Consider the following 26205-nt stretch of genomic DNA (forward strand, 5'->3'; position numbering starts at 1 on the left):
CTACTCAGTAGGAAGCAACAATTGTGAATGGGCACCACTCTCCAGCCCCATAATCTCCTGCTTTTGCTGGGAGACCTTGATACCTATCCACCAATAAAACAAGGATAAATATAAAATCCTTAACAAATGTCAAAAGCACACATGTCTGGTGTAGAAGTAGCAGATGAAACCTCACTGCAGTTCACCTTTGGAACCAGCAGCCAGTTAGACAATGTTGAATGAAATCTTGCTGCTTGCTGTGGAACCTGGGGTGAAAAGAAGCTGAGAGAAGCTGAACCAGACAAGCTCCCTTCCTCAGCTTCTAGGCTCCCAAGGGCCCAGGATTCTGCGCTCTCCCCAACCTCCAGGGTAGTCTACTAACTAAAACTGCAGAGTTTGGGACCAAGGGAAGGTATAACTTCAGGTGTTCCATGCTGAATCCTGTATAACTGGCTAACCTGGAACACATCATTTCAGACATTTCTTTTTGGTCCTTTCCCTCTAGCCCGGCAGTGTTCAGACTCTGTCCACATGCCTTCCTCTGAGTGAGAGGCAGCCCAAGACAAGGAGAGGGATGAGGCTGGAATGAGAAAGGGAGAACCAGAGAAAGCCTCAGGCAATCCTGGAGGACACTATCATCGCTCTTGGTGGGTTCTGGCATTCCTTTCCTCGGAATGCTTGTGAGCTGGGTGGAGTAACAGAGCTGGGGTGCTCTCAGCATGTCTTAAAACCCTGAAGTCTGGGGGAGGGGCCAGGGTACAAGTAAGATCAAATACCACGTCCCCGCCTCTGCTTCCCTCATGGTCCTGCTTGCTAGTGGATGTGCCAGGGGCTGAGTGCTGCGAGTTCCCAAAGGAGATTAAGAATCTCAAGCCTTAGCTTTCTCTCTTTCCAACACAAAAACCAGGTGCTGCTGGCCATGGTGCTGATGTCCTCGTCTTCATTGCAGGATCCTCTAGCAGGGAGAGAACTTGATCCCAGCTTCACTGAGAGACCTCGTTGAGCCTAGGTTGATTACAGGACTGTGTGGATCCTTCCAGCATCTTTCCAGGGGGTCACAGAACTGAGAAACCGCCTGGTCCTGACTCTCCCACCTTAAATCCCACCTCTTATTGTTTCTTCATAACAACCAACATTTGGTCACCACCCAATTCCTTGGGGGCAGGAAGCACCAAACAACGGAAGCCACAGATAATTCTCCAACTTCATTTCCACCAGTAACTTTAAACCTCTTCTTTCACCGACCCAGCTGCTGACAAATGGTCAAGAAGAGAGTTTAGAGCTTCATCGCATTTTATTATCCCCCCACCCCCACCATCTGATGAAACATGAATGTTCAGGGAAGTGGTCACAGGTGAGGTAAAGAAGGAGATATTAGTATTAGATAAACCCAATGCAGAGTTACCAGGCCCCAGTAGCAGAGAGTTGGTTTGCCTTTGATTTCTAAAAACAAGGTTGAGGGAGATGAGCAGAATTCTACAGTATCTTATTCAGGGAGGTACCCCTGGAGAAACTGTGCTTGATGCATAGATATATAGAATGAAGTTAGGGGATGCACAGGCTTCTCTTAATCTAAGACAACATGTTTTAAAACCATAATGGACAGGTGGTGGGGGGAGAGGACCTAAGGGTCTTGAACATCAAGGTTTGAGGGGAAGAGCTGAGGCCCGGGTTTGGGATTGCAGAGATGAACTGGCATTGGAAACAAGGATGGAACTGTGCATGTGTCTTGAGAACGTCCTTGGTGTCCCCTGGGCTCTGAAATTCTCCCATCCCATCCTAAGCAGTACCTTCCCACTGCTGGGCTATACCCATCAGGAATACTGCCAGATGGACCAGAGTGTGACCAGAGTGATGCTGTAGGCCAGCACCGCCAGCAGGTAGATGCGGAAAAGCAGCCTGTCCAGCACAGAGCCCACACGCAGCCAGTCACGGGCCACCTCTCGGCTCTCCTCCCGTTTCTCCAGGAAGTGCCGGATGGAGGTCAGCTCCTGCAGCAGCCCACGCACTGCCAGGGAGGCCTCCCGCACTGGTGTGGGAGGGCTGCCTCTGCCCCTCCGGGTCCTGTCCACATCCACGGGTCCTCCCACATGGCTGCAGTGGTTTCCTATGTCTGGAAGAAAGACAGAGCATTGGCAAGGGATGAAGGCCCAGCCGATGGCCTGAACTCTGTACCGTATGTTTCTTTGGCCTGCAGAAATTTTTATTATGAACAATTTCAGACATAAGGAGTATCGAGAATAACTTACATATTTGTGTATCCACCATCCGACTTAAAGCAAATACAGAAATCCAGTACAATGAAAGATTCCCATATACCTCTGCGTGGTCACACCCTCCATCCCTGCTCCAAGGCACCACATCAGGAAATTGGTGTTTATCCTTCCCATGCACTTTGGTTTTTAAACTCATGAGCTTTGCCTAGCAGTTTGATGTCCATTATTTCACTTGAACCTCACAACAGCCCCATGAAAGCAGAGAGGGGGTAATTAACTCTATGTGAAGGTGCTAAAGCTCAGAGAGGTCATGTAACTACCCTGTGGCCACACAGCTGGTGCATCCCTTAACAGTGAGGCCACCAAGGCCTAGGTGTTGGCACTCTGAGTTCACTGCTTTCTCTCGTGACTCTGTGTCTCTGCACCGGAAAACACACCTTCAGATACCATTACCTTCACCAGGTGAGCAATGAGATTAGTCATTGGGCAGGTGGGTGCCCTAGTTCATTAGCTCATGATGAGATGGTCTTAGGTTAACCAAACATCTTCTGTAAAAGGCCTGGCCCTCGCCAGAAAGGAGGACAAAAAGAAAAGGACTGGGGTGGAGTGGTTTAAAACACTCATTTAGAGAGCATGGCACATCCTCCAGAGACACTCTACCATGAGTCTGCACCCGGGCCAGAAGGACACTGGGACCCTTTCCCTCTCACCTGAGCACTCATTGGTCTTGGTGGCCTGGGAGGTGGCTGGGCGCCTGTGGGAAGTTGCCTGCTCCCCTAGGCAAAGCAGCAGGGCCACTCTGTCGAGGACCAGGTGCCGCAGCCAGGCGGGCACGGGCTGCTGCAGGTCTTGTTTGTGCACCAGCCGCACGATGAGGATGGTCTCAGCCAAGCTTATCACCAGCAGAGCCATGCACACGACGAAGTAGACACCTGTGCATTCAGGGCAGGGAGGGAGCGAGGGCTGACACACACAGCAGGGGGGAGGCGGCCATTCCTCAGTTCCTGGGCCATACCGCACTCTGCCCCAGGGGGGACCCTTACCAATAAGGGGAGTGCCGATGGCAGTGGCTGGCAGCGTGTCCGACACGATGATCAGGAAGACAGAGTAGCCCAGGAGGAGCGTGATCTTGAAGGAGACCCTCTCCCCACTGTCCGGGGGCAGGTAGAAGCCCACAATGTCCATGACCATGAGGAAGATGCTGGGCAGCAGCAGGCTGACCGCGTAGAACAGGGGCCGCCGGCGAATGACCACCTGGGACCGGAGAGCAGCTCTGGGGGAAGACTGGGGCGCACAGGGCCTGCACCCAGGAGCCACCACCCCATCTCTGACCCCTAGCTTTGTGGCGCTCTCAACCTCTCTTGCCAGAGAAGGAAACAGAGCCACATTCTGTCTCTGGATCCAGCCTCATGCTGCTCAGTGAGGGGAAGTTCAGTTGTTTCCCCATCTACTTCTTTGAAGATCCCGTGGTGAGTGTGGCCTTGGAGTTGGGCAAAGTGCCACAGAGCTTCTGCCCCATATGCCTCCTTAAGTCTACCTGGGGGTGACACTCTAGTAGTTCTAGTCATCAATTTACCCACATCTGCTCCCTGTCCCACTCACGTAGAACTTCATTTCTGCATAGCAGTTGCTGCTTTCGATACTGAACTCCCGAAACTGGGTCAGCACTCCCAGAAGCTCCCACTCGCCTTGGTTCATGAAGACGCTCTTGTCGAACTTCACCTTTTCTGGCAAGCGCCACAGGGAGATGTTAATGTCCTGGACTGAGAGAGAAGGAATCAAGCCAGCTCTGGAGTTTAGTGCCGGAGCGCACCAGGCCCTGTGGTCCTGGGGCACAGAGTGGCCACACCCACGACTTAGCTCATCTCAGCCTCCGTTTCCTCAGCTACAAAATGAGATAACCGTTCACGCTGACCTATCTGGACAGCAGGACTGTAGTGAGGGAGATGGAGTCTTGAATGAAATCACACAGCAAAATGCAAAGAACCAGACAGCTCATTTATTAGAAATGCCCCCACTCTTACACACACACACACACACACACACACACACACACATACTCTGCTTCCACACACTTTCTAGGTGTCCCTGTTAGAATTACCTGTTTGGGAAATGAACAAAAATCAATATTCTTCACTTTTGCCTTCATAGAGCCACCTGTCTTTAAAGGTGAATTAGGAAACAAGCAAACCCCCACTTACAGAATAGCAGTCTTACTTCTCTGTATCTGTATTAGAGAAACAGACATGCATATGTACCAGAGGACAGGAATATCCATTACAGCAAAATAGTGGGAAAGATCTAAATATCCACTAATCAAGAAAATGCCTAATAAACTATGATGTATGCATACCATGAAATATGGTGTGGAATTTGAGTCCGAATTTGAGGGAGATCTAAATATACACTAACTTGGAAAAATGTCCAAGACCTGTTGTTGAGTAAAAAGAATCAAGTAGCAGTAGCATAAATGATACATTCATGTAAAAAAACAACAACTATAGAATAATTTCCATGTACTTTCATACCTATGTATAATATATACACACACACACACACATATATATGCAAAGGATAGAGAAGGACTGGGAAGAACATACTATATGAAGCTTATACTGATAAAAGTTGGTAAATCTAGGTGTGGGGAATTGGTGGAGTTTGGGATTGAGGGTAGAGATCAAAGGCCAAAGGTTATTTGTAATTCTGGTTTTTGTTCAAGGAAGTTATGCATTACCTTTGTAATTTCCAGTGGGTGCAATAAAAGCAGAAGAGATGTGGAGGACGCCTTTTCGCAGCGGGGTGAAGCTCACTTCATTAGACCTTAGTGAGCACCTAGCATTCACCCACGCAGTGTAAACTTGCCAGCACCTTTCTCTGTGCCAGGCACTGTGCTGGTATCTAATGGTGGGACAGAAATCATGCTCCTGCCCTCTCTAAGTTTATATCTGGTAGAGAAGTTGACATTGAACAAATACTTATAAATGCAATAGAAGTGGGAAGAACAGTAGGCTATAAATTTGGGCATCGGGGATACCTCTTCTGGGGGATAAAATGTGTTTTCCCCAAGGAGCTCACACTGATGCTGTGATTCGAAGGTGAGTAGAGGAGTTGGACGAGCCAGGTGTGGTTGGGGCAAGAGTGGGCCAAGAAGGGGAGCAGGAAAGAGAGGAGGGAGGAGCAAAGTGGCCCTGGAGAGGATGCAGGATGTGATAAAGGGAAAGAACAGGGATTGTGGGGCCTTCCAGGGAGACAGCTGGGCCGGAGCAGAGCTCAGGGGAGCATGCGTGAGACGAGGCTGGAGAGGTGGGCTGTGGGCAAGGCCAGACTTTGCAGGCCCCTATCAGCCAGGTGAAGGATTTGATTGTCTCAGGAGTGCCAGGAAGCCATTGAGCCTTTTAAGCAAAGAGTGACTGATCAGATTTGCATTTTAATGAGACCTCCCAGTTTGCTGTGAGGAACATGAATGGGAGGGGGACAGGAATGACAATGAGAACAGCCAGGAGGTTACTGCAGAAACCTGGACACAGGATCGGGGGAGGATGAATCAGTGGACAGGAGAAGCGGGTGGCTGGGAGAGACGCTGAGTGCAGAACCTAGTAGCGATCTTGGGAAAGGATTGGCCCTTACTGAGTGTCTTGCGGTCAGTTTACACTTCAACCCACATGACGACTAAGGGAGATGTAAGAGCAACCATGTTAGTCCCACTTGAAGGATAAGGAAAGAGAGGCTCAGTGGCATTAAGAAAATAAATGATAAGTAAGTTGGATAAGGGAAAACACATCCTAGGATGTGTTCCTCACTTGGGTGTCTCTGGGTCCCCCAACCTCTGCCCCACCTCCGAAGCCCATCTACTCACTGGTGTGCAGCCAGCTGGTGAAGGTCAGTGAGCAGTTCTGCACGTCGAAGGGGAAGTTGTAGATGTCCAGGCTACAGGCAGTCACCACCTGGAGGGGCTTGTAGTTCTGGACCTCACCATGATGCCGGACATACACATACGGGATATCTGGAGACTTCCCCACGTCCACACTGGCCAGGGAAGAGGGGTCAATTTGGAGCTCAAGGAGTAGGTCAAGCCCTGGGAGTCTGAAGGTCTCCGAGCAACCCAGCAGGGAAAGAAATTCAGGGAGGGTCTAGGCAGCAGGACAACCTGCACTGTTTTTCCTAGCCTTGATTTTTCCAGCCTCCTTCTCTGTTTTAGGCTTCCTTACCTGCCATTGTCAAGGCGACTTTCCAAGCAGGAAAGGGCATGTCTTTATTTCACTGGAAACCTAGCCACAAAATGCAGGCAAGGAATCTATGGACCCCACAGCCACAGGCTCTCAGGAGCATGCCTAGTTGTCCCTGTGCTGCCACCCAGTGGGCTGGGCAGACCTCGGCTCCCAGGATGACCAGCCAAGGGACAATGGGACGGTTTGGTGGGAAAGCAGAACTTTGGGTTCTCCTGACTCGGGCTCCTCTTTGCTTCCCATCCCTAGAAGTCCTGTGAAATGAGATTAATTGTCTCTGGAGGAAAAGGAACTAGAAAAATCATTGAGAAGAACTGGGCATGGCAGGAAAGACTTTGTCCCACTTTCTCAGCAGATCCCTGACCCCCAACGTCTCCCAAGTGACCACTATGGCATCGAGTGGCCTAAGCCTGAGATTTCTGAGCCTCAGCCTTCTGTGGAATCAGGCTGAGAGATGAGAATTCAAGACTAAAGCTACTTCACTGTTCATACTGGAGATCCAGCCAGAAACTGGGACTTTTCTCAAATCCTTCCAGCCTGGGCTATGCAGGCATGGGTTTCCAGGTTGACTGCTTCTCATGAAAAGCAGTGTGAGTGGCATCCCCTGGAGCTGGGCAATGCAGTGGGGACTGGGTGGGGGGTGACCGGGCCCCGGCCACCTTCTCCTTCCATCCGTCACCCATAGCCGTCTTCCCTGCACTTGTGTTCAGAAGCCCAGGCAGTGGAGCCTGAAGACACCTGAAGGACGGGGAGGAGGAATGTGGGCTGGGGCAAAGAGACGGTGTCTGGCTGCTGAGAGTGAAGTGGGACCCACTTCAGAATGAGGGTTCAATTTGTGGCTAGTCAGGCACACGTGTGGCTTGAGAGATGTGAGTGTCTCCCAGCTCCAAATCTCCCCTGTGGACAGTGGTCACCATCAGCACTTCCTTCCTTTCAGTGACATTACTGTCTCTTTAAAAAGCAGCTGTTTCTCATTTGGCTGTTATAACAATGTGAGTTCATTCACTGGCTTCTCTTCCCCCAGGAAGGGGGCCCTTACACCAAGAACTAGAGTTTCAGTATCAAGCATAGAAAAAGAGGAATTTTACACAAGCAAAGGGGGAAAAAAAAGACAAATGGGAATTTGGGCCCAAGCCAACTTTACCTACAGTTCTGCACATCTGGGTGGGACAGCCGAAATGCAGCAGCAGTGACCCGGTCTCCCCACCCCTGCCGTCGCAGCCCCTCAGCCACCCTGCCGCCCGGCATCTGATGCCAGTACTCACAACTCATTGATAAGAATATCCGGGACCCAGATGCTGTCCGTGGGGATGGACAACTTGGTGATGTTGTCGAAATCCTCGGGGTTCCACTGGAGAAACTCGTCAGTCCAGTACTAGGGGAGGGAGGAGCAGGAGCCGTCACAGGCAGCCCCCTCCGTCTCCAGTGGGGTTGTCCTCAGCTCAGGCCGACTTCACCGCTCGTGCCAAGGCGACAGGCGAGCATCGGGTGTCATTGGCCTCCAAATCACTCCGCAGTACCCGAGAGACCCCCTGCCACTGGACTCACTCACTCCCTTCATGCAAATAGGACACAGACACGTGCAGCCAAAGCACAGGTCATTTTTACTGTTTTGAATTCCCTCTCCACCAACTGAGGGATCTTAAACAAAGAGCTTCTTGGGTCTTGGTCTGCACGTATGCAAATCGGGAGCATAACGTGCGCCTCACAAGTAGGCATGGTCACTGTTTTGATCAATGCATTTTCCACTATCTTGCCAGAATGACTGATGTAAAAAAAAAAAAAAAAAAATATATATATATATATATATATATATATATATATATATATATATATATTTAAACATTTCACATGTTATTTGAAAATATGAGAAAAAGGTGGTGCGTCAGTGGGAGCGGTCTATGAGGACTGGCATGCTAAATAAATGGTGTGATACTTGGGGGGTTAATAGATTATGTTTATGTATTATCACTGGTAACAGAGAAAATAATGTGAACTAAATACAAGCATGACTAGATTGAAATAAGAATATGTCTTTTAAATCACAAGAAAAAAAGCAAAAAGGACACACATTGAAAGGGTTATAAAATATAATATAATGAATTACCCTAATTTTATAGAAACATAAAATGTAAATTTGATCATGTCACTGCCTTGCTTCAAATTCTTCAGTGGCGTCCCATGGGCAATAGGGTAAAGTTAAACCTAATGGTCAACAAAATCTGGCCTCCACCCATCTGTTTAGTGTTTTGTTTTGTTTTTTTGCCATGCCTCTCTGTAGCGTTTACACTCTAGGCACATGGAATTAAACACTGTTGAAACCTCCGCATCTGGGCACACCCTGCCCCTCTCCCATACTGCAGCTCTTGTCTTCTTTATTGGGGTGAGTCATCCTTCCAGACTTAACCAACTCACCTGTCTGTTCCTTTCTCCTGGAATCTTTTGTGAACCCCACCCCTCAGGCTAGGTTTTACGTGCCTCCTCTGTACTTTCATGGTTGACATCTTGTCCTTGGTACATTGGGGTGGCTGTCTTGCTGCATTTAATTGTCTAATTGTCTAATCTGTGAGCTTACGATGGGCAGGACCCCGAGTCTAGTTTGTGTCTCCAATTCTGGTCCCTTAGCACAGTCTCTGGCATATATAGATGGGTATCTCCTCACTGCTGGGACAGACAAGTGACCCTAGAGGCTGAGAGGTGGGACCTAGGCCTGCTGTCCACGTAAAGGAGCTCCTAGCTGCCTGTTCTTTCTTGGGTCCCTTCCCTTGAGGCAGGACATGGTCTGTATTTAGGGACCTCCCTGAGGCAGAAAGGGAGCAGTATGTCAGAAATCAGTATTCTGGCTTCTTCCTTCACCCCACTCCTCATCTCATGAGCGGGTGGTGTGGAGTGTGCTGTGAGGCGCAGGAAGGGATTTAACAGAGACCCGCATGTGCTACACCAGGTGTGTCCCCAGAGCCTCTCTCAGGTTCGCCCTCCATGAACTGTCCTCGTCACCCTGCTCCCCCTCTCTTCAGCCACTTTAGCTTCCCCTCTGCTCTGATGTGATCCCCCACAGCCCCAGGGGCCGCCAGAGCAGGACACAACTGTGGACAGGCCACTGTTTGCCTGCCCTCCCCCACCAAGCCAGAAATGCTGCTACGGCCTCAGAGACTTCCACACATCAGTGCCTGACCAATGCCCAGCAGGAGCTGGAAGAGTGGGGAAATGGCCAAGGATGTGAGGACTAAGTGCACGGGAATCATCCTGTTTCAATCACCCCATTTGCTTGTTGTTCAATTTGGCTTAATAGAAGGAAGAGCTTTCGAGCAATTAAAGCTGTTTGAAAATGAAGTAACTGCCTTCTGAGCTCCCAGTCACTGGAGGTGTTCAATCAACAGAGGTTGGACAAGCACTTGTTTGGGATGCCGTGAAGGTTTTCAGAACCCAGAGCGGGTCGGAGGATTTCTCCTCCACTGACCTTTACATTTGTTTCCATTCCCAGTCCTGAGTTCGAGGAGTCCAGGCTCCTGGATCTCATGCTGAACACGCCCATGAACCTCTCCCCACTTCCCTCACCAAGGCCTCTGAGTTTCCTGACGCCTTGAGGTGGAGAAATCCTTCCTGAAGGGTAAGTCATGTCTCAGGAAACGTGGGAGAAGGGCTGTTCTGCTTACCTGCCGGTACCAGATGTAGGTGGTCAGCACCTGATTCTTCTCGTCCTGAGAAAGAAAAGGGAGCTTAGCATAGGTGGCCTTGTGGTCTGGGGTTCCGCCCTGCACAGGCCGCCCCTCGAAGGAGCTGTTGCTTCATATCCCTAGTCCCTTGGGAAGTGAGAGTCAAGAAAAGGGGCAGGGAGAAGGGGCCAGCCAGGAAAAGTTCGTCATTTACTAGGCTACACCTACAAAGAAATGCAGTAACACACACACACACTTATATATACCTTTTATTATGTCATGTATTAAAATGTGTATACATTTTTTGGCACCCCTGTTATATATGTCTGTTATATATTTTACATATATGATATATATAACACAATAGAAGATAGTAATACAAGGCATATATAACAATATCATCTCTCTCTCTCCATATATATATATATATATATATATATATATATATATATATGCCCTAGTGTGAAGTCAAGAAGTATGAAACCATATAGAGTGAAAAATTCATCACCCTCCCTCCCTCCCTCCCATCTAATTTCCTATTTCCCTTCACAAAACAGCCACATGGTCTGTATCGGAGATTATGAGGTCAGTTCCTGCCCACTCTATCCCAGCCCAGTGCCCTGCATTTCTATAATTGCCTACTTGTTTATCTCTGTACACGGTCAACCTCTTGTGCTGGACTGTGCACCCTGCCCTACTTGATGAAGGAATCAATTAATTAATTGATTTATGATTAACTCTTCAACAACCATTGAGTAATACCCACCATGTACCAGGGACCTGTGTAAAAACATCAGGGCGCGGAGATGAATAGGACAGTCTGAACCCTATGTAACACAGCTTACATAGGGAGACAGTTACCATGCTACCGTCTGTGAAGAAACACATGTGGTAAGTGGCCCACTGGCCATAGGGCTGTGGCAGAAGCAGCCACACAGGTCACCTGGTTTCCTGCTTTGTGCAGCTGTGCACACGGTGGGTGCTGCTGTCTGCTGCAGTCTGTCCTGAGCCGTGGTACCTGACCACGGGTACTATCGATACGAGAAAGCCTGCCATGCTGCCCAGGGGATAACTGGCCTCCCACCCCAAGCTGCCACCTCTGAGTTGGGGGCAGAGTAGGGCTGAGCACTCACCACACTGAGGATGGCATAGACAATGATGTCAATGGATACAGTAGTTGGCTTCCTCCAGTCCCGCACAGGTCGCACGCCTTTCTTATAGTTGGTGAAGAGGTAATCCGACAGCCTCCCCAGAGCGGGCCTGGAGGTATTATGGGCCTGGAAGCCCCCCCTGTGCCTGGCTGGGAGAAAGAACAGTTCAAAGTGGCCATCAGAGCCTGGGTCTTTCTTTGGTTCTCTTGTCCAGGTTTGAAAGCTATTAAAAGGAAAGTGTCCTCACCATTCCCACCTCACAAAATTCCAGATACCCCCACAGACTGAAATTTTCATCACTATAGCATTTTATCTTCAGAGATTTCTGCCAAAATTCAAAGGTATTATCTCTTAAGGGTAAACTGTGCATTAATTTATATGAGAGAGGAAGCTGAGTTGTAAGGGAAGGTAAAACAGACAGGTGAGGTCTGAAGTAAGCCAAGGGCTGAGAATGGTTGAGAGTAGATAACTGCCCAGAGGAGGTCAGCCTGCAGGCTCTGGTAAGGGGCTCTTGGGGAGCTAAAGGGGAGCTGGCCCTGGGTGTATGAAACCGGTAGGTGAGAGGGATGCAAAAAAAGTGGCCCTAAGTGCACTGTTTTTAAGCCCAATGGTCTGCATGAGGGTCTGCCTCAGCCAAGGTCAGACTCACTGTCCACAAAGCTCCTCATCATCTCCTTGACCTCGGCCTGCAACTGACAAAGAAAGAAGGGTGGACATCCAGGGAAAACTGACATCTCCTCTCCCTCCAGCAAAATCCACCCCAAGTAGCTCCCCTTCCCCACTTCTATGTGCACACAAACTCCTGGGGGACAGTTTACCAGGTCCCTTCATAAGGTTGCTATGTGAGCAAATTTGATGGAGTTAGGAAGAGGGTTAGGGGTGAGGTGTGGAGGAAGCAAGGAGACACCAAATTGTTCCCAGAGCAAGAGTACAAAACAGTGACGAGAAAACCCAGTTCCTAGGCCCTAGCCCCATTCTATGGAGAGTTCGTGTGCACCTCAGATAGCCCTCTAGGAAATGGTAGAAGCACTTCCTGAAAGGTGCCAAGAAATATGAAGGTGAAAGGTGTAGGGTGGGGAAGCGAGAGCACCCTAAAGACCAGGGTACAAGCTCCAAGGCCTGAGGGGACTGGCAAGGTGAGACCTAGTGCCAGCGGGCCTGGCTTTCTCTAAAGAAGACTGCCTCTTCTCTCATCTTGTCTATGATAAGTGTAACCAGTACAGCAAATTGGTCCTACAGAGTCCCCTTCTTGCCCCTCACCTACCTATCCCTGATAAACTTCCAAATTCTCTTGGAACACAGGAAAGCAGTGAGAGAAGATAAGAGAGCATTTATTGAGTGTCTCCTTTAGAATAATATTAGTTAACATTTTACTCATTTCAATCTTACAACAGCCCACTGGGGTGGGTGTCGTGATAGCCCATTTTACAGATAAAGATCCCCAAGGCTCAGAAAGGTGAGTCCTATGTTCTGCAAGTAGAGAAACTGGGATTCAAACCCAGAGCCCTGTGTGTCTTCACTACAGCAGTGGCAGCCCAGATTCTATTGTCTGGGACCCTGACCAGTTTGGAGAGAACCAGACTGGGCCCTGCAGGCCCCAGAGCAAAGGGCCATTTCTGGGAGGGGCAGAATTTCTTCTCAGCCAGGGAAGCCCCAGAACAGTCGTAACTTACAGCCTGGGTCTGCTTGTCCTGCTGAGCTTCCCCAATGACAGCTCACGAGGAGAAAAATCATCGTGCCCATAAGCCCTTCATGTCTGTCCAGCCCCCCGTCCATCCTAATTGTGCCTCAGCCCCAGCTTCAACCCAGCTCTGGATGAGGAGAAAAACTTCCAAAATGGGGAATGAATGTTATCTGCAGCAAAAGGAAACAACAGATCCTTTTGTGACTAAAATACCCTGCATCCACAGGAGGCAGAAAGAATGGGTGGGGAATGCAGAGAGAAGTTTGGTGTTATTGGAATTTAACCCTGGAAGGGAACTTTAGGAAACCCAAAGAACCCATGCAATGAAACCAGTGAAGCTGGGGAAAGATGATACATTAATTCTGGTCTCCACTCTGCCGCTAACGAGCTGTGTGGTCTTGAGAGAATTACTCCCCTTTTCTGAACCACAGCATTCCCATTTATAACAAGAAGCAGTGGACCAAATGAGCGCATGAAGATCCTTTGCAGCTGCCTTTTGACGAGTGTAGGGCAGGACACAGTGGAGAGGAGCCCGTCTCCTGCACCTGTCTGCGCATTTCCACCACAGCAGGCTGCTTCTCTGCTCCCCTCTCAGCAAGCCCTGCTGTCACCCGATGCTCAACCTCCCCAACATTCTAGCTGGACCACAGTGCCTCAAAATGCTCTTCTGCTCATATGTGGGAGATCCATGCATTTCCTGCAGCTGTACCCACCCCAAAACCCAATTTTCTTCAACCCTTGGCGGAATCAAGCACCCCCTCCATCCCCTCTATAGATGGCTGACCAAGTCCTACCCGTCGCCCCTTACCTTCTCCCTGTGTCAGAAGCATGCCCAGAAGCAAGGTGAGCAGCGTCTGTGGGACCCACAGCAGCATGGTGAGCTCCCCAAGGTGTGGGTGCCTCGGAGAGGACTGGTGTTCAGGGTGGGCCCTGCCGAGGGCCAGCCTATTCCCACTCTGCCAGCCTCATGTCCCAGCCAGCCTGCCTCTCCAGGCTGCTCCCCAGCACCTTCTGAGGCTGCAGCCTGACACTGCTCAGCCCATCCGGGTTGGGAAGCTGCCAAGTTTGCCTGCAATCAATTCTTCAGCTGAATCAGGTTTCAGGGTGGGAGGGAAGGGGAGCGGACCTCTGAGAAGGGAGCCTGCCCTGCTGTCATGTGGCTGGAGCTCAGTCCACCCATTCAGCCAGGTGGTTTGGCCAAGGAGCAGCTTGGGGACCAGGGGCTGCAGGAGCCTCTGGAGCAAGGGTACAGTCTGTCTGCTGGGAGGTGCTCCAGGCAGCTGCCTTAATTTATGTCCCACAGCAAGTATGTCTTGTAGCACTGGGCTGGGGCTGGGAGGGGTGAGGTAGGAGGAGCAGTAGGGCCATGCTCTTGCTCCACAGAGTGACATAGTGCCCCTAGCTAAGCAGGTGACTGGGCATCTCTACAGACAGTAGAAGGGGACCTGGAGTCGCCTAATGTCTGCCCTTTTGTCCTCACTCAAATATTCATATTGAAATATTTTAGAAGGAATACACACACACACACACACACACACACACACACACACACACACACACAAAGTCTGACAATTAAGTTCGTGAACATGCCACCGTGCGCTTACATTGGCAGCACTGTACAAACAGCTCAGTAAGGTTTCATAACCTTGGTATATCAGTGTCTCACAGCTGTGTTCCTATTGATGTGTGGTGGTGTCTTGCTGAGTGGCATTCATTATTGTTGTTGTGTGTTTTTGTGTGCTGTCGTGGGAATATCTGAGCTTGAATTAGAACAAGGAACAAACATCAAATTTGTTGTTAAACTTGGCAAGACTGGAAGTGAAATCAAGGACACGTTAGTCCAAGTTTATGGGGATAATGCCATGAAGAAAATGGCAGTGTACAAATGGATTAAACGTTTTGCTGAGGGGAGAGAATGCGTCACTGATGAAGAGAGGTCAGGGAGGCCAGTAATGAGCAGAACTGATGAAAACATTGCCAAAATTCATTAAATTGTGCGTCAAAATCATTGGCTGACTATGTAAAAAGCATAGAAGACCAAGTAAACATTGATAGAGAAACATTTAGGAAAACCTTTTTTTATTCATTTCAGATGTACAAAGCAATGCAATAATTAGACATTTAAACCCCTTGTAAAGCGATAACCCACCCCCCAAGCTACTACCCCTTCTGACATCTTATACAGCTGTTACAATACCATCGACTATATTCCCTATGTTGTACTCCACATCCCGTGACTATATATTCCTATATATTTAGTTATAGTTGACATTCAATATTATTCTACTTCTGCTCTTCAGGTGTATAGCACAGTGGTCAGGCATCTACAGTCTATGACGTGATCCCCTGATAAGTCCAGTGCCCATCTTGCACCTTACATGATCTTTGCAACATTGTTGATTATATTCCCCATACTGTATTAACTGTCAACTCGTATTTCTTAATGGCTTCACCTTTTTCACCCTGCTCCCAACCCCACTCCCATCTATCACCCTGATAGGTCTAGTACCTATCAGGCACCATCCCTAGTCATTACAGTATTATTGACTATGTTCCTTATACTATACCCTACATCCCCATGACTACTGTGTAACAACCAGTTTCTCTTCTTAATCCCATTCCCCTTTCACCCATCCTTTATCCCTCTCTCATCTTAAAGAAGTCCCTCTAAGACTCGTTGTATTACTGGTTTGGTGGTGATGAACTCTTTCAGCTTTTTCTTGTCTGGGAAGCTCCTTATCTGTCCTTCAATTCTAAATGACAGCCTTGCTGGGTAGAGCAATCTTGATTGTATGTCATTGCTTTTCATCACTTGGAATATTTACTGCCACGCCCTTCTTGCCTGCAAAATTTCTGTTGAGAAATCAGCTGACAGTTACATGGGAGCTCCCTTATAGGCAGCTAACTGCTTTTCTCTTGCTGCCTTTAAGATTCTCTCTTTGTCTTTAACCTTTGGCATTTTAATTATGATGTGTCTTGGTGTGGGCCTGTTTGGGTTTGTCTTGTTTGGGACTCTGTGCTTCCTGGGCTTGTATGTCCATTTCCTTCCCACATTAGGGAAGTTTTCAGTCATTATTTCTTCAAAAAGGTTTTCAATTCCTTGCTCTTTCTCTTCTCCTTCTGGTACCCCTATAAATGCGAGTGTTGGTATAATTGACGTTATCCTGGAGGCCCCTTAAACTCTCCTCAATTTTTTGGATTTTTTTTTACTTTTTGCTGTTCTGGTTGGGTGTTTTCTGCTACCGTATCTTCTATATCACTGTTTGGATCTTCTGCTTCATCTGATCTACAGTTAATTCCCTGTAATATATTCTTCATTTCCATTATTGGATCTTTTATTTCTGAATGATTCTTTTTTATGGTTTCCATCTCCATTTCTATGCTTTCTCTCTCTCTGTTGAAGTTCTCCCTGAGATCACTGAGCATTCTTATAATCAGTGTTTGGAACTCTGCATCTGATAGATTGTTTATCTCCATTTCACTTAGTTCTTTTTCTGGAGCTTTGTTCTGTTCTTTCATTTGGGACATGTTTCTTTGTCTCCCCATTTTGGCTGCCTCCCTGTGTTTGTTTCTATGTATTAGGTAGGGATGCTATGTCTTCCAGTCTTAGTAGAGTGGCCTTATGTAGTAGGTGTGCTGTGGGGTTCAGTGGCACAGTCTTTCTGGTCACCTGAGCCACACACTCCAAGTGTGTCCCTTGTGTGGGATGTGTGTGCCCTCCTCTTGTAGTTGAGCCTTGGTTGATAACTGCACATCAGTGTGAGGGACTGACCGTTGGGCTCACTAGTTGTGAGGACTGGCCTTGACTACAGTGGAAGAGTTGTTGTGCAGGGGCTGATCCTACAGAGCAGGATCTGCCTCAGCAGGACTCTGGTGCCTGCCCAGTCTGCCCCTTGGATGTGTCGTACTTGAAGGTGGCTGGGTGACGCTCCAGCTTGTTTTGAAGCTGGCCACTGGGGGCGCCAGCCCTAGGACCACCTTGGAGGGGATCTGCTTTAGGTCTACTTCAGCCACAGCCTGTGCCCCACCCAGAAACACCTAGCGAGAGCCATAAAGAAATCCGCAGATGTCTGCCACCCATGCTGTGCTTGGAAGTACCTCAAGAGGCTGCCACTAGTGCCGGTTTAGGGCTGCTCAGCCAGAGATACAGAACATGGTCAAACCAGATGCTGCTCTCTGGGTTCCATGAAACTTTGAGAGACCCTAGGAAAGTGCAGCTTGAGCCAAGGCAGGTGGTCTGCATGAGAAAGACACTGAAAGCAGCCTGGGTGTGCCTGAAAGTTGGGTGGGGTCACGTCTCAAATTGCCACGATGGGGCAAACAAACAGTGGAAACTCAGAAAGGGTGGCCACCTGTATTAGCACACTGGGATGGGGGAGTGCTCAACAAAGAGACAATGGCCTCCACCAGCTCCTTCATCCAGGAGAAAGCCTCCTCTCCAGCCCCGGTCCCAAGCCAGATAACTCAATTCCCTAGCATTTGTCCCTGCTGCCTTTCTAGCCGCTGCCCCAGCGCTGGAGCTCAGAGTGAGTGATTCCACTGGTGGGTAAGTCTGTGCGCAGTCCCTTTAGGAGGAACTCCTGGGAGTGCAGCCACACTGTCACTCAGTCACAATCTCCACTACTTTTCACAACCAAAAATTATGGGGACTTTTCTCCCTGGCATTGGACCCCTGGCCTGGGGAGAGCTGGGATCTCTTGCTCCTTTAGGAGACTGGGGGGACCCATATAGCCAAAATAGCCCTCCCAATCTTTAATGGTCACATGCAGGTGTGAGACCAGCCCGTTCTGCATCTCTGACCTTCCTACCAGTCTGGAGGTGGCTTCTCTTGCAAGTCCTTAGTTGAAAGGCTTCAGTTCAGCTTGATTTTAGGTGATTCTCAATAATGGTTGTTTTGTAGATTAGTTGTAATTTTGACGTGGTTGTGAGAGAAGGTAAACACAGCATTTACCTGCTGTGCGATCTTGGTTGTCCAGGAAAATCTTAACTGAAAATCTCAGCATGAGAAAGATATGTGCAATAATGGTCCCAAAGGAGCTCACTGATGAACGAAAGCAAAGGAGAGTCGAAGTCTGTCAAGACCTTTAGGAGAGGCAAGATGATGTGTTGGGCTGTGTTATCACTGGTGATGAAACATGGATGTACCAATACAACCCTGAAACAAAGCATCAAAGTGCATAGTGGAAGTCAACCAATTCTGCATGACCAACAAAGTTCCATCAGTCCAAATCAAGAGTCAAAATGATGTTGCCAACATTTTTGATATCAGAGAGATTATTCATTATGAATTTGGACAAACCGTTAACCAAGTTTACTATTCAGAAGTCCTGAAAAGGCTGCGTGAAAACATTATATGAAAACGTCCTGAACTTTTTGCAATAATTCATGGCTCTTGCATCACGACAATGTACCAGCTCCCACGGCCCTGTTTATGAAGGAGTTTTTAGCCAGTAAATGAATAACTGTATTGGAACACCCTTCCTACTCACCTAATCTGGCCCCCAATGACATCCTTCTTTACCTGAAGACAAAGGAAATATTGAAAGGAAGACATTTTGATGACATTCAGAACATCAAGGTTAATACGATGGCAGCTCTGATGGCCATTCCAGATAAAGAGTTCCAAAACTGCCTTGAAGGGTGGACTAGGCACTGGCATCAGTGCAGAGCTTCCCAAGGGGAGTACTTCGAAGGTGGCCATAGTGATATTCAGCAATGAGGTATGTAGCACTGTTTCTAGGATGAGTTTGTGAACTTAATTGTCGGACCCCGTGTGTGTGTGTGTGTGTGTGTGTGTACTATACAATTATTTTATATACTATATAATTATTTTATATACTATAGAAGGTAAAATATAATAGCAATGCATGTTCATTGTAGAAAAAAATGAAGAAAAATTAAAATCATCCATAGGTGTACTTACAACCCAGAGACAGCCACTGTCCCTATTTTGGTGTATGTTCTTCTATAATTTCCTTCTATAATATGTATATAATAAAGTAAATATACTGTACATATAAATTTGTATCCTGCGCCCCCTTTGTGTTGCTTAATATCATTTCATGAGCAATCTCAACACTTGCCTTTTAAATGTGGTTTTCTTGAAAGAAGTGTTTCTTTTCTTTCTTTCTTTCTGTTTGGTAAGTTAAATAGGCAAGTATCTATCCCTTGTATACCCAACTGTTGCCGACAAATTGTCTGAGAAAAGAATTGCTGTGAATTTATACTTTAGGCATCCCACCCCCACTTCACCATTTGAATATGTGCGCTTTTCCACCTCGAGTGTGTTGAAGGTGAGATGCACCTGTAGTACAGTGCATTCATGGCAAGCTTCAACCACAGAACATTTTCGTTGCTTTTGGTCCCTTTTCCAGTTGGATTTAAGTATTGAATAGACTGAGAACACTGTAGGAAAGAAGAATTTTCTGAATTTTAGTTAAAAAAAAACACACAAAAAAAACCCCCCAAAAAAAAACACCTTGGTCAGGGGTGAATCCTTTTTAGTTTTGTCTGGATTTTTCCTCTTATTCATGTGCATGATGAAATCTGCATATAGCATTATACCTTTCAGTGATGGAGTCTCTTCATATGGCCATTAGCCAGGGTTTAGCCTTGAAGTCAAGCTCAAGGTGCCTGGGCTGCCCTTCTTTTAGGTCATGTACTTCCTTCCTGCACAATCTAGAAAAACAAGGAAAATCAGCTCCAAGAATTCCTTTTGAGGGAATGGAGATGATGAGGACAGTGGTAGAAAATAGAAGAAAATAGGGGGCCCAAAACTTTTAGAGAATTTAAAGGGTCAACACACCCCTCCCCTAAAAGAATGTACTCAGACTCCAGGCTTGACAACACGGCAAGGTAATGCAAGAAGAACTAGGCGGCCATGAGCCTCCAGGCAGGCTGAGTTCTGCAAAAGGCTCCAACTCGGGAGGGCGTTTGTGGGTTTCTGCATCCTCCAGCCAAGCCTCTGGAGCGATGAGCAAAGTTCTCAGGCTCATGCTCACCTTCATTGCCACTTAGAAATCTGCTGCAGGTTTCTAGAAGGCTTTCTCCTCCTGTTTGTGTGCATGATGAAATCTACAAATCTGCATATCTGCATTCATTCACTGATGGGGTCCCTTCATATGGCCATTAGCCAGGGTTTGACCTTTGGCAGTAAGAAATCCACTTGGGGTTTCACTATAGTTGTTTCATCATCAAAGAACAGCAGACACAAACACCCCCCCCGCCACACACACCCTAACCACTGCTCCCAAGTTCTCCCTGGGTATATACATGAAGCCCTCCCTCATCTCTTGCTCCAAGCGGAGGCCAGTGTGGCCCAGGGCTCATTCCTTCCACAGAGCAGAGCCATGTGGAGACAGAGCAGAAAGACGCATTAGTCACTGAACTTGTTCTGAAAGGGGCAGCGCCAAAGTGGGAGGGAAAGGGGCAAGAAGAGGATGAAAAGAAACAGAAGGTAAAACTATCGAAAAGGGGGGATCTGGGGAAGGAGAAGGGAGAGAAGTGAAAAATAAAAGGAAGATGAAAGGGAAGGTGAGAAAAGGAAAACTGGTAGGAAACTGAGGAGTAAAAGGAAGACAGGAGTGAAAGGCAAGGAGGGAGGGGAGAAAAAAGAGGAAAATACAAGGAGCAAAAGAAGAGAAGAAAGAGGAGGCGGAAGGAAGAAGCAAACGCAGCAGAAAAAGGCTGAGCTATGAACCCAAGGTGGCCTGAATGTGGCTCAGCGCTGCCCACGTGGGACTCCGGAACGTGGGCTGTCCACACTGTGGAGCTGGGTGCCAGCCACCGGCCTGTGCTAAGACCCACCTAGGGGGCAATGAGAAAGCCTGGACACCCCGTCTCACAGACCCGGAACCCTCTGGGACTGCCCAATTGTGTTAGGGAAGGAAGATGTCTCCAGCACAGTGTGTGCATTAGAGAATCAGCGTCTTAGGTAACAGGATTAGAGTGAGCCGGGCAGGCCCCGTCCTCGGATGGAGATGTATTGCCTGCGTGCCTCTCTGATGGAGTAGCAATCAAGTTTGCCCTGAAGTAATTTCCTATTAATGGATTTGATGGCACAACAGACAGAGGGGAGTTGGAGCTGTGGCCAGTGGCGGGGTGTAAATTGCCTCCGATGAAACTGTGGAGTCACTTCTGCCCCTTTTAAACAAGATAAGAATTAGTTCGAGGCCTTGATGAACTCTCCTTGGCCAGTGGGGATCAGGGAAAAGCAGAGGCTCAGCTAATTTGATTCCTGAGCTCCGGCTGCAGACGGCCAGGCTCCTCCCAGGGAGTGGAGGCAGACATGCAGATGGCAGCGATCCAGTGTGGCTAATGAAAAGCTCCAGACTGCAGCACCCACAGGCCTGGGCCTCCCTTTGTGTATAGCTGTTTCCCAGCACCCTGGAAAGGAGGACTGCACTCACACATGTGCCTGGAGCTTTCCAATCATCTATCCTTATCACTGTTCTTGCTCCCATTTTCCAGGTTAAAACACAGAGCCCCAAGAGCCTTCATGACATGCCTCAATTCCCACAGGTAGCTATCGATGGAGCTGAGATCCTCTAGACTCCTGGCTCTAGCCTTTTCCATTACAGCTGTGTTTCCATTTTCTGCAGTAAATTTTTACTGGTCTGTAAAACTTTTACCACCAAAGAGCCTGACCTTTTAAAGCCTATAAACTTATAAAAAATACTGTGCAATCCATAGTAACATCTGGCCCCACTATGGGCCCACCAGGGAAGACCTGGGGGAGGTTTAAAGTTCGTCATCATGGTGCTAAATGGAAGATAAATCTTTATCCTCCTCCATCACCTTGAGGAGAGGGCTCCATGAAGCCCCACTGGTTGGACACCTGGGCTTGGCTCTTGCTCAGGGTTCCTAAGGGATCCAACTCTCTCTGCTCTGGGGATGGGATGGGGAGGACAGACAGGTGCTGCCTTTCTTTCATTCAATGCCATGGACCTGACACGTCTTGGCATGAAGGTTAAAAGATTTAGGGATTGGGGCTGACCTGGTGGCTCAGGCAGTTGGAGCTCCGTGCTCCTAACTCCGAAGGCTGCCAGTTTGATTCCCACATGGGCCAGTGGGCTCTCAACCACAAGGTTGCCAGTTCAATTCCTCGAGTCCCGCAAGGGATGGTGGGCTCTGCCCCCTGCAACTAAGATTGAACACGGTACCTTGAGTTGAGCTGCCTTCCGGATGGCTCGGTTGGTTGGAGCACAGGCTCTCAACCACGAGGTTGCCAGTTCGACTCCCACAAGGGATGGTGGGCTGCGCCCCCTGCAACTAGCAACAGCAACTGGACCTGGAGCTGAGCTGCGCCCTCCACAACTAAGACTGAAAGGACAATAACTTGACTTGGAAAAAAGTCCTGGAAATACACACTGTTCCCCAATAAAGTCCTGTTCCCCTTCCCCAATAAAATCTTAAACAAAAAAAATAAAAAAAGATTTAGGGATTGTCTACCCATGAAGAGGGTGAAACCCAACAGGATGAGAAGATGCCTAACTCAGTTTTCCTAGTTTCCATGTTGAAGACCCAGCAATGGCTTCCGTAGGGAGGAGAGAGGAGCAGCAATGTCCTCAACAGACATAAAAGGGTCTCTTCTATCTTTCTTTTCTTGATGTCCTGTCAAGTCCCATCTGACCTTTTCTCTATCAAGGCCCTTGTCCTTGCAATGGCCTGGTTCTGCACCACTCCCCCAACAGTACCTACCATTTATTGAGCACATACTACATGCCAGACACTGTGCTAAGGTCTTTACAATATTTAAGCTTTATTTACTAGAAAGGAGATATTATTCTCGTATTGCATATGAGAAAACTGAGGCACAGAGAAGTTAGGCAACCTGTGCAGAATTACATAGCTAATAAGTGAAAGATGTGGTATTGGGTCTTATGACTTGAAAGCCTGGGCTCTTTAACCATCTGATTACATTAAGTCCCAGAATATCGTCTTGGATTTAGATCCAGGCTGATTTGACTCTGGCTCCAATCCTGGGAATGGATGGGGGTCCTCATTCTCACCTTGATTACTCTTGTTGAAAGGGCGGGCTCATTGGGCTGGCCCTACATGAGCCTACTAATTTAAGATATTTTTATTGAAGACTCTCATAAATAAGAATATATGATAACTTTATGGACCATTAAGTTTACTATTTTCCTCAGTACGAAGTAGATTCAGCAATACTGCACTCTACCATCCTGGTCCCAGTAAAGCCAGTTTCCACAAATGTCAGATATAGGGCTTCACAGTGAATGTGCGACTGGGGACCTCTGCAGCCCGTCCTTGTGGTACGGAAGTGATGCTAGAGTTTTGGGAGTGTAATATTATTCTGCTGAATCTAGGTGAATGAGGTGGGGCTTCCTTATAAGGCTGGGGTTATTTCTTGTCTCCTGTTTTTTGGGAAAAAGGCCTTTTCTATCCCTCCGACCAGAAAGGATAAGATCCTGAAGCAATAAGCACAGTGGGGTTTTTCCCCTTAATATTGACCTCAAAAGGTCAAGATGATTGAGAGTTAGTTCTTGGGAGGTGGGTCCTTCTGTTCCACACCCAGACAGGCAAGGAGTAGGAATGAAGAAACCAAGGGGCCTGTGAAGTTGTGCTAATCCTTCAGGACTCTATGAAGCTACTTCAGGACACTGGGAAGGGTGTGACAGATCTAGGGGAACTGAGCACCTGTGCTGTACAAGACAGACTGTTTCAGTCTTTGCACATTCTTTTGCTTACATCCCCTGCCTGCTCCCTTATTATATATTTATGTTGGAATTTCCAACCTTCATCCTTCACATGAAGAGGAGACAAGGCAGGGGACTTTATTCCTGAGTAGACTAAGGTGGTGGCAGCAGCAATGGTCTGAGAGAGAGAAGCACCCAAGCAAAGGGAAACCCAAGAGACCACGGTGGTCTATGGTCCCACTGCCCCTCCTGCCTGGAGATCTTCCTGCTGTAAACTTTGGAGAGTTGGGGACTTGTTTTCATAAGGGAGGTGGAGATCCTTCACACAAGCCATGAGGAAATCAGGGGTATGAGAAACAGCAGACGAGTCAGGGTCTGTCCTTCCTTCTCCCTCTTCCCCTCTTTTCTGGCACAGAGGGATGAAGGTCTCACTCTAGTCCTTGCCGGTGTCCAAAAAGGGATGTACCAGCCTCTTGTGTATGTCTCCTTCCTATAAGAAGATTCTTTCCCCCTACCCATTTCCCCAAATCTCCATCAGATTCTAGCCTTTTCATTTCCTTGAGGATGGAAACGTTTTTTCTGTGCCCCAAACAACAGAGCCAACTTCTGGGTGGTCTCCAGGGTAGGTCACCCTGGGAAGTGCATCTAGAACTGGCAAGCTAGTAGCAAAGGCCAGGTCTTAATGGGGCTGCTGATGGGTCATTAACTGATCTGGTTACCCCAACGCTGGACCTGGGGGCAAAAGGTCATTTGACTTAAATTTCTCTCTAACTCAAGAGAATTACTAAATTCAGGAAGGAAGGGACCAGAGAGGCCATCTTATTCCTGGTGAGTGGCCATTAGTCCATCTGGTCACCCCAGAGCTGGACCTGGGGACAGAAGATGGTTTGACTTAAATTGCTCTCTTTCTTGAATTCTAATTTCCAGAGAGAAAAGGACTGGAGACGCCTTTCTATCCATCCACTAGCTTCTGGGAATATTAATGTCTTCGTAGTAGTATTTTTGAGAAATTTTCAAGAACGAGCCCCTTTGGGATTCCAAAACAAAGTTTCTTCTAATATTTAACTTTAATTGCACTTGGTACAATTTTAATCATTTCCTTTTATCCTGTAAAAATGATTCCCATCTCCCATTTATCCTTCCACTGTTTCTGAGAACATAGTGGTCATTTCTGGGCTCTTCCAAAGAGAAGAAAGCAAAGGCAGAAAACAATAACATTTACCAGCTTTTGCAGCACTGCATGCTTTACACTGAACTTTCATGCATGTTATCTTCCACTTTGAAACTCACTAGAACACTCTGAGTTAGGTGACATTATGCCCACTTTATAGATGAAGAACTATGATACTGAGATGTTTAGTGACTTGCCCAAGGTCACTCAGCTAATAAATGGGTGACCAAGCCTGAATCAGAACTCCAAGTCAAGGTAGGGCAGCACCCGTGCAGATCTGATTCTGTCTTCTGCCTTTTCCACTGGGGTAAGAAGGGGAAGTTAATGGTTGCTGCCTCTGGGGAATGGGATGTGGATGGAGGACAGGGTGTGGAGACTGATTTTCTTTATCTACCCTGTTATACCTGCAAATTTTGTACCTGGTAAACAAACCTATTATCTATGCAAAAAAATTAAATGAGTTTTTAAAAAGAAGCAAAGAGAAGAGTAAAATACAAGCCACTTCAAGTTCTGGTTTCATCATAAACTACCTGTGTGACGTTGGGCAAACCAACAAAACTGTCTATGCTTCAGTTTCACCACTTACCAAATGGGAACAAAGGAATAATTACCCTGCCCACTAAATTCACCTGCCTACCAAATCCATGGGACTTTCTGTGAGAATAATATAGGTCAGTAATTAGTAATCTGGCATAGGAAAGGTAGTGTCGGCATCACCTGGTTCAATTTATACGTGTCTCCTGTCCCAGGTACCCGCTCCCTCTTCCCCATGACACAGACAATTACAAAATCCATAACTCACGGTGTTATAGAAAAAGCAGACTCTGGAGTCAGACTTGAATTGAGATCAAATATCAGATGTTCAGCTTACTATTAGGTTGGTGCAGAAGTAATTGGGTTTTTGCAATTCTTTTTAACCTTGTAAACCACAATTACTTTTGCAACAACCAAATAGTTATACAATACTGGTCCAGATGCTTAAAGTGACTAACCAGTTTTCTCACGTTTAAATTGGGCATAACCCAACTTATCTCCATAGGTTGTTGTGAGGATGCAATGAAATGATGGACGTAAAGCATGTAGCACAACGCCCAGGACAAAGTCCACACTCCACAGCTATTTGTTTCCTTCCCATTACAAATAAAAAGGATCAATAGAATTAATAAATAAATGAGGTAATTGGTTGCGAACACTCTAAGAGAATTGCACACAGCAATAAAACATGAAAGGGATTGTTCCAGAGCAGCCTGTCACAATGGGAAGAGGGGAGAGCTGGAAAGCAACAGCTTGTCTATGACCCCAGTGGCCATCACTTCCCTCAAATGTCACCTTCTCAGACACCCTACCTAAAATTCCAGCTCTCAGTACTCCCGACATGCCTCCTCCGCAGCATTTGTCACCATCTCCACACTATAGATTTTGTTTACTTATCTTGTTTATTATCTGTTTCCCCACATTAAA

General features: G+C 47.6%; 1 protein-coding gene across 2 annotated transcripts; it reads right to left on the bottom strand.

The window, feature by feature from the left end:
• Nucleotides 1-1273: 1273 nt before the first annotated feature.
• HTR3A (5-hydroxytryptamine receptor 3A) lies at nucleotides 1274-13952 on the bottom strand. 2 transcript variants are annotated; one of them, XM_019753304.2, is made up of 9 exons: nucleotides 13721-13952; nucleotides 11211-11377; nucleotides 10078-10122; nucleotides 7687-7796; nucleotides 6052-6221; nucleotides 3798-3958; nucleotides 3239-3449; nucleotides 2906-3127; nucleotides 1274-2092 (listed from the first exon to the last, which is right to left on the bottom strand). In XM_019753304.2, the coding sequence occupies exons 1-9, from the start codon at nucleotides 13785-13787 to the stop codon at nucleotides 1794-1796; spliced, it is 1452 nt and encodes a 483-aa protein (XP_019608863.2). In that variant the 5' UTR covers nucleotides 13788-13952; the 3' UTR covers nucleotides 1274-1793. The 2 variants fall into 2 exon arrangements, with proteins under 2 accessions (XP_019608863.2, XP_019608862.2); XM_019753303.2 differs by having other exon boundaries at nucleotides 2906-3449.
• Nucleotides 13953-26205: the final 12253 nt, after the last annotated feature.

Source organism: Rhinolophus sinicus, linkage group LG06 (assembly GCF_036562045.2).
Source record: "Rhinolophus sinicus isolate RSC01 linkage group LG06, ASM3656204v1, whole genome shotgun sequence".
NCBI lineage: Eukaryota > Metazoa > Chordata > Mammalia > Chiroptera > Rhinolophidae > Rhinolophus > Rhinolophus sinicus.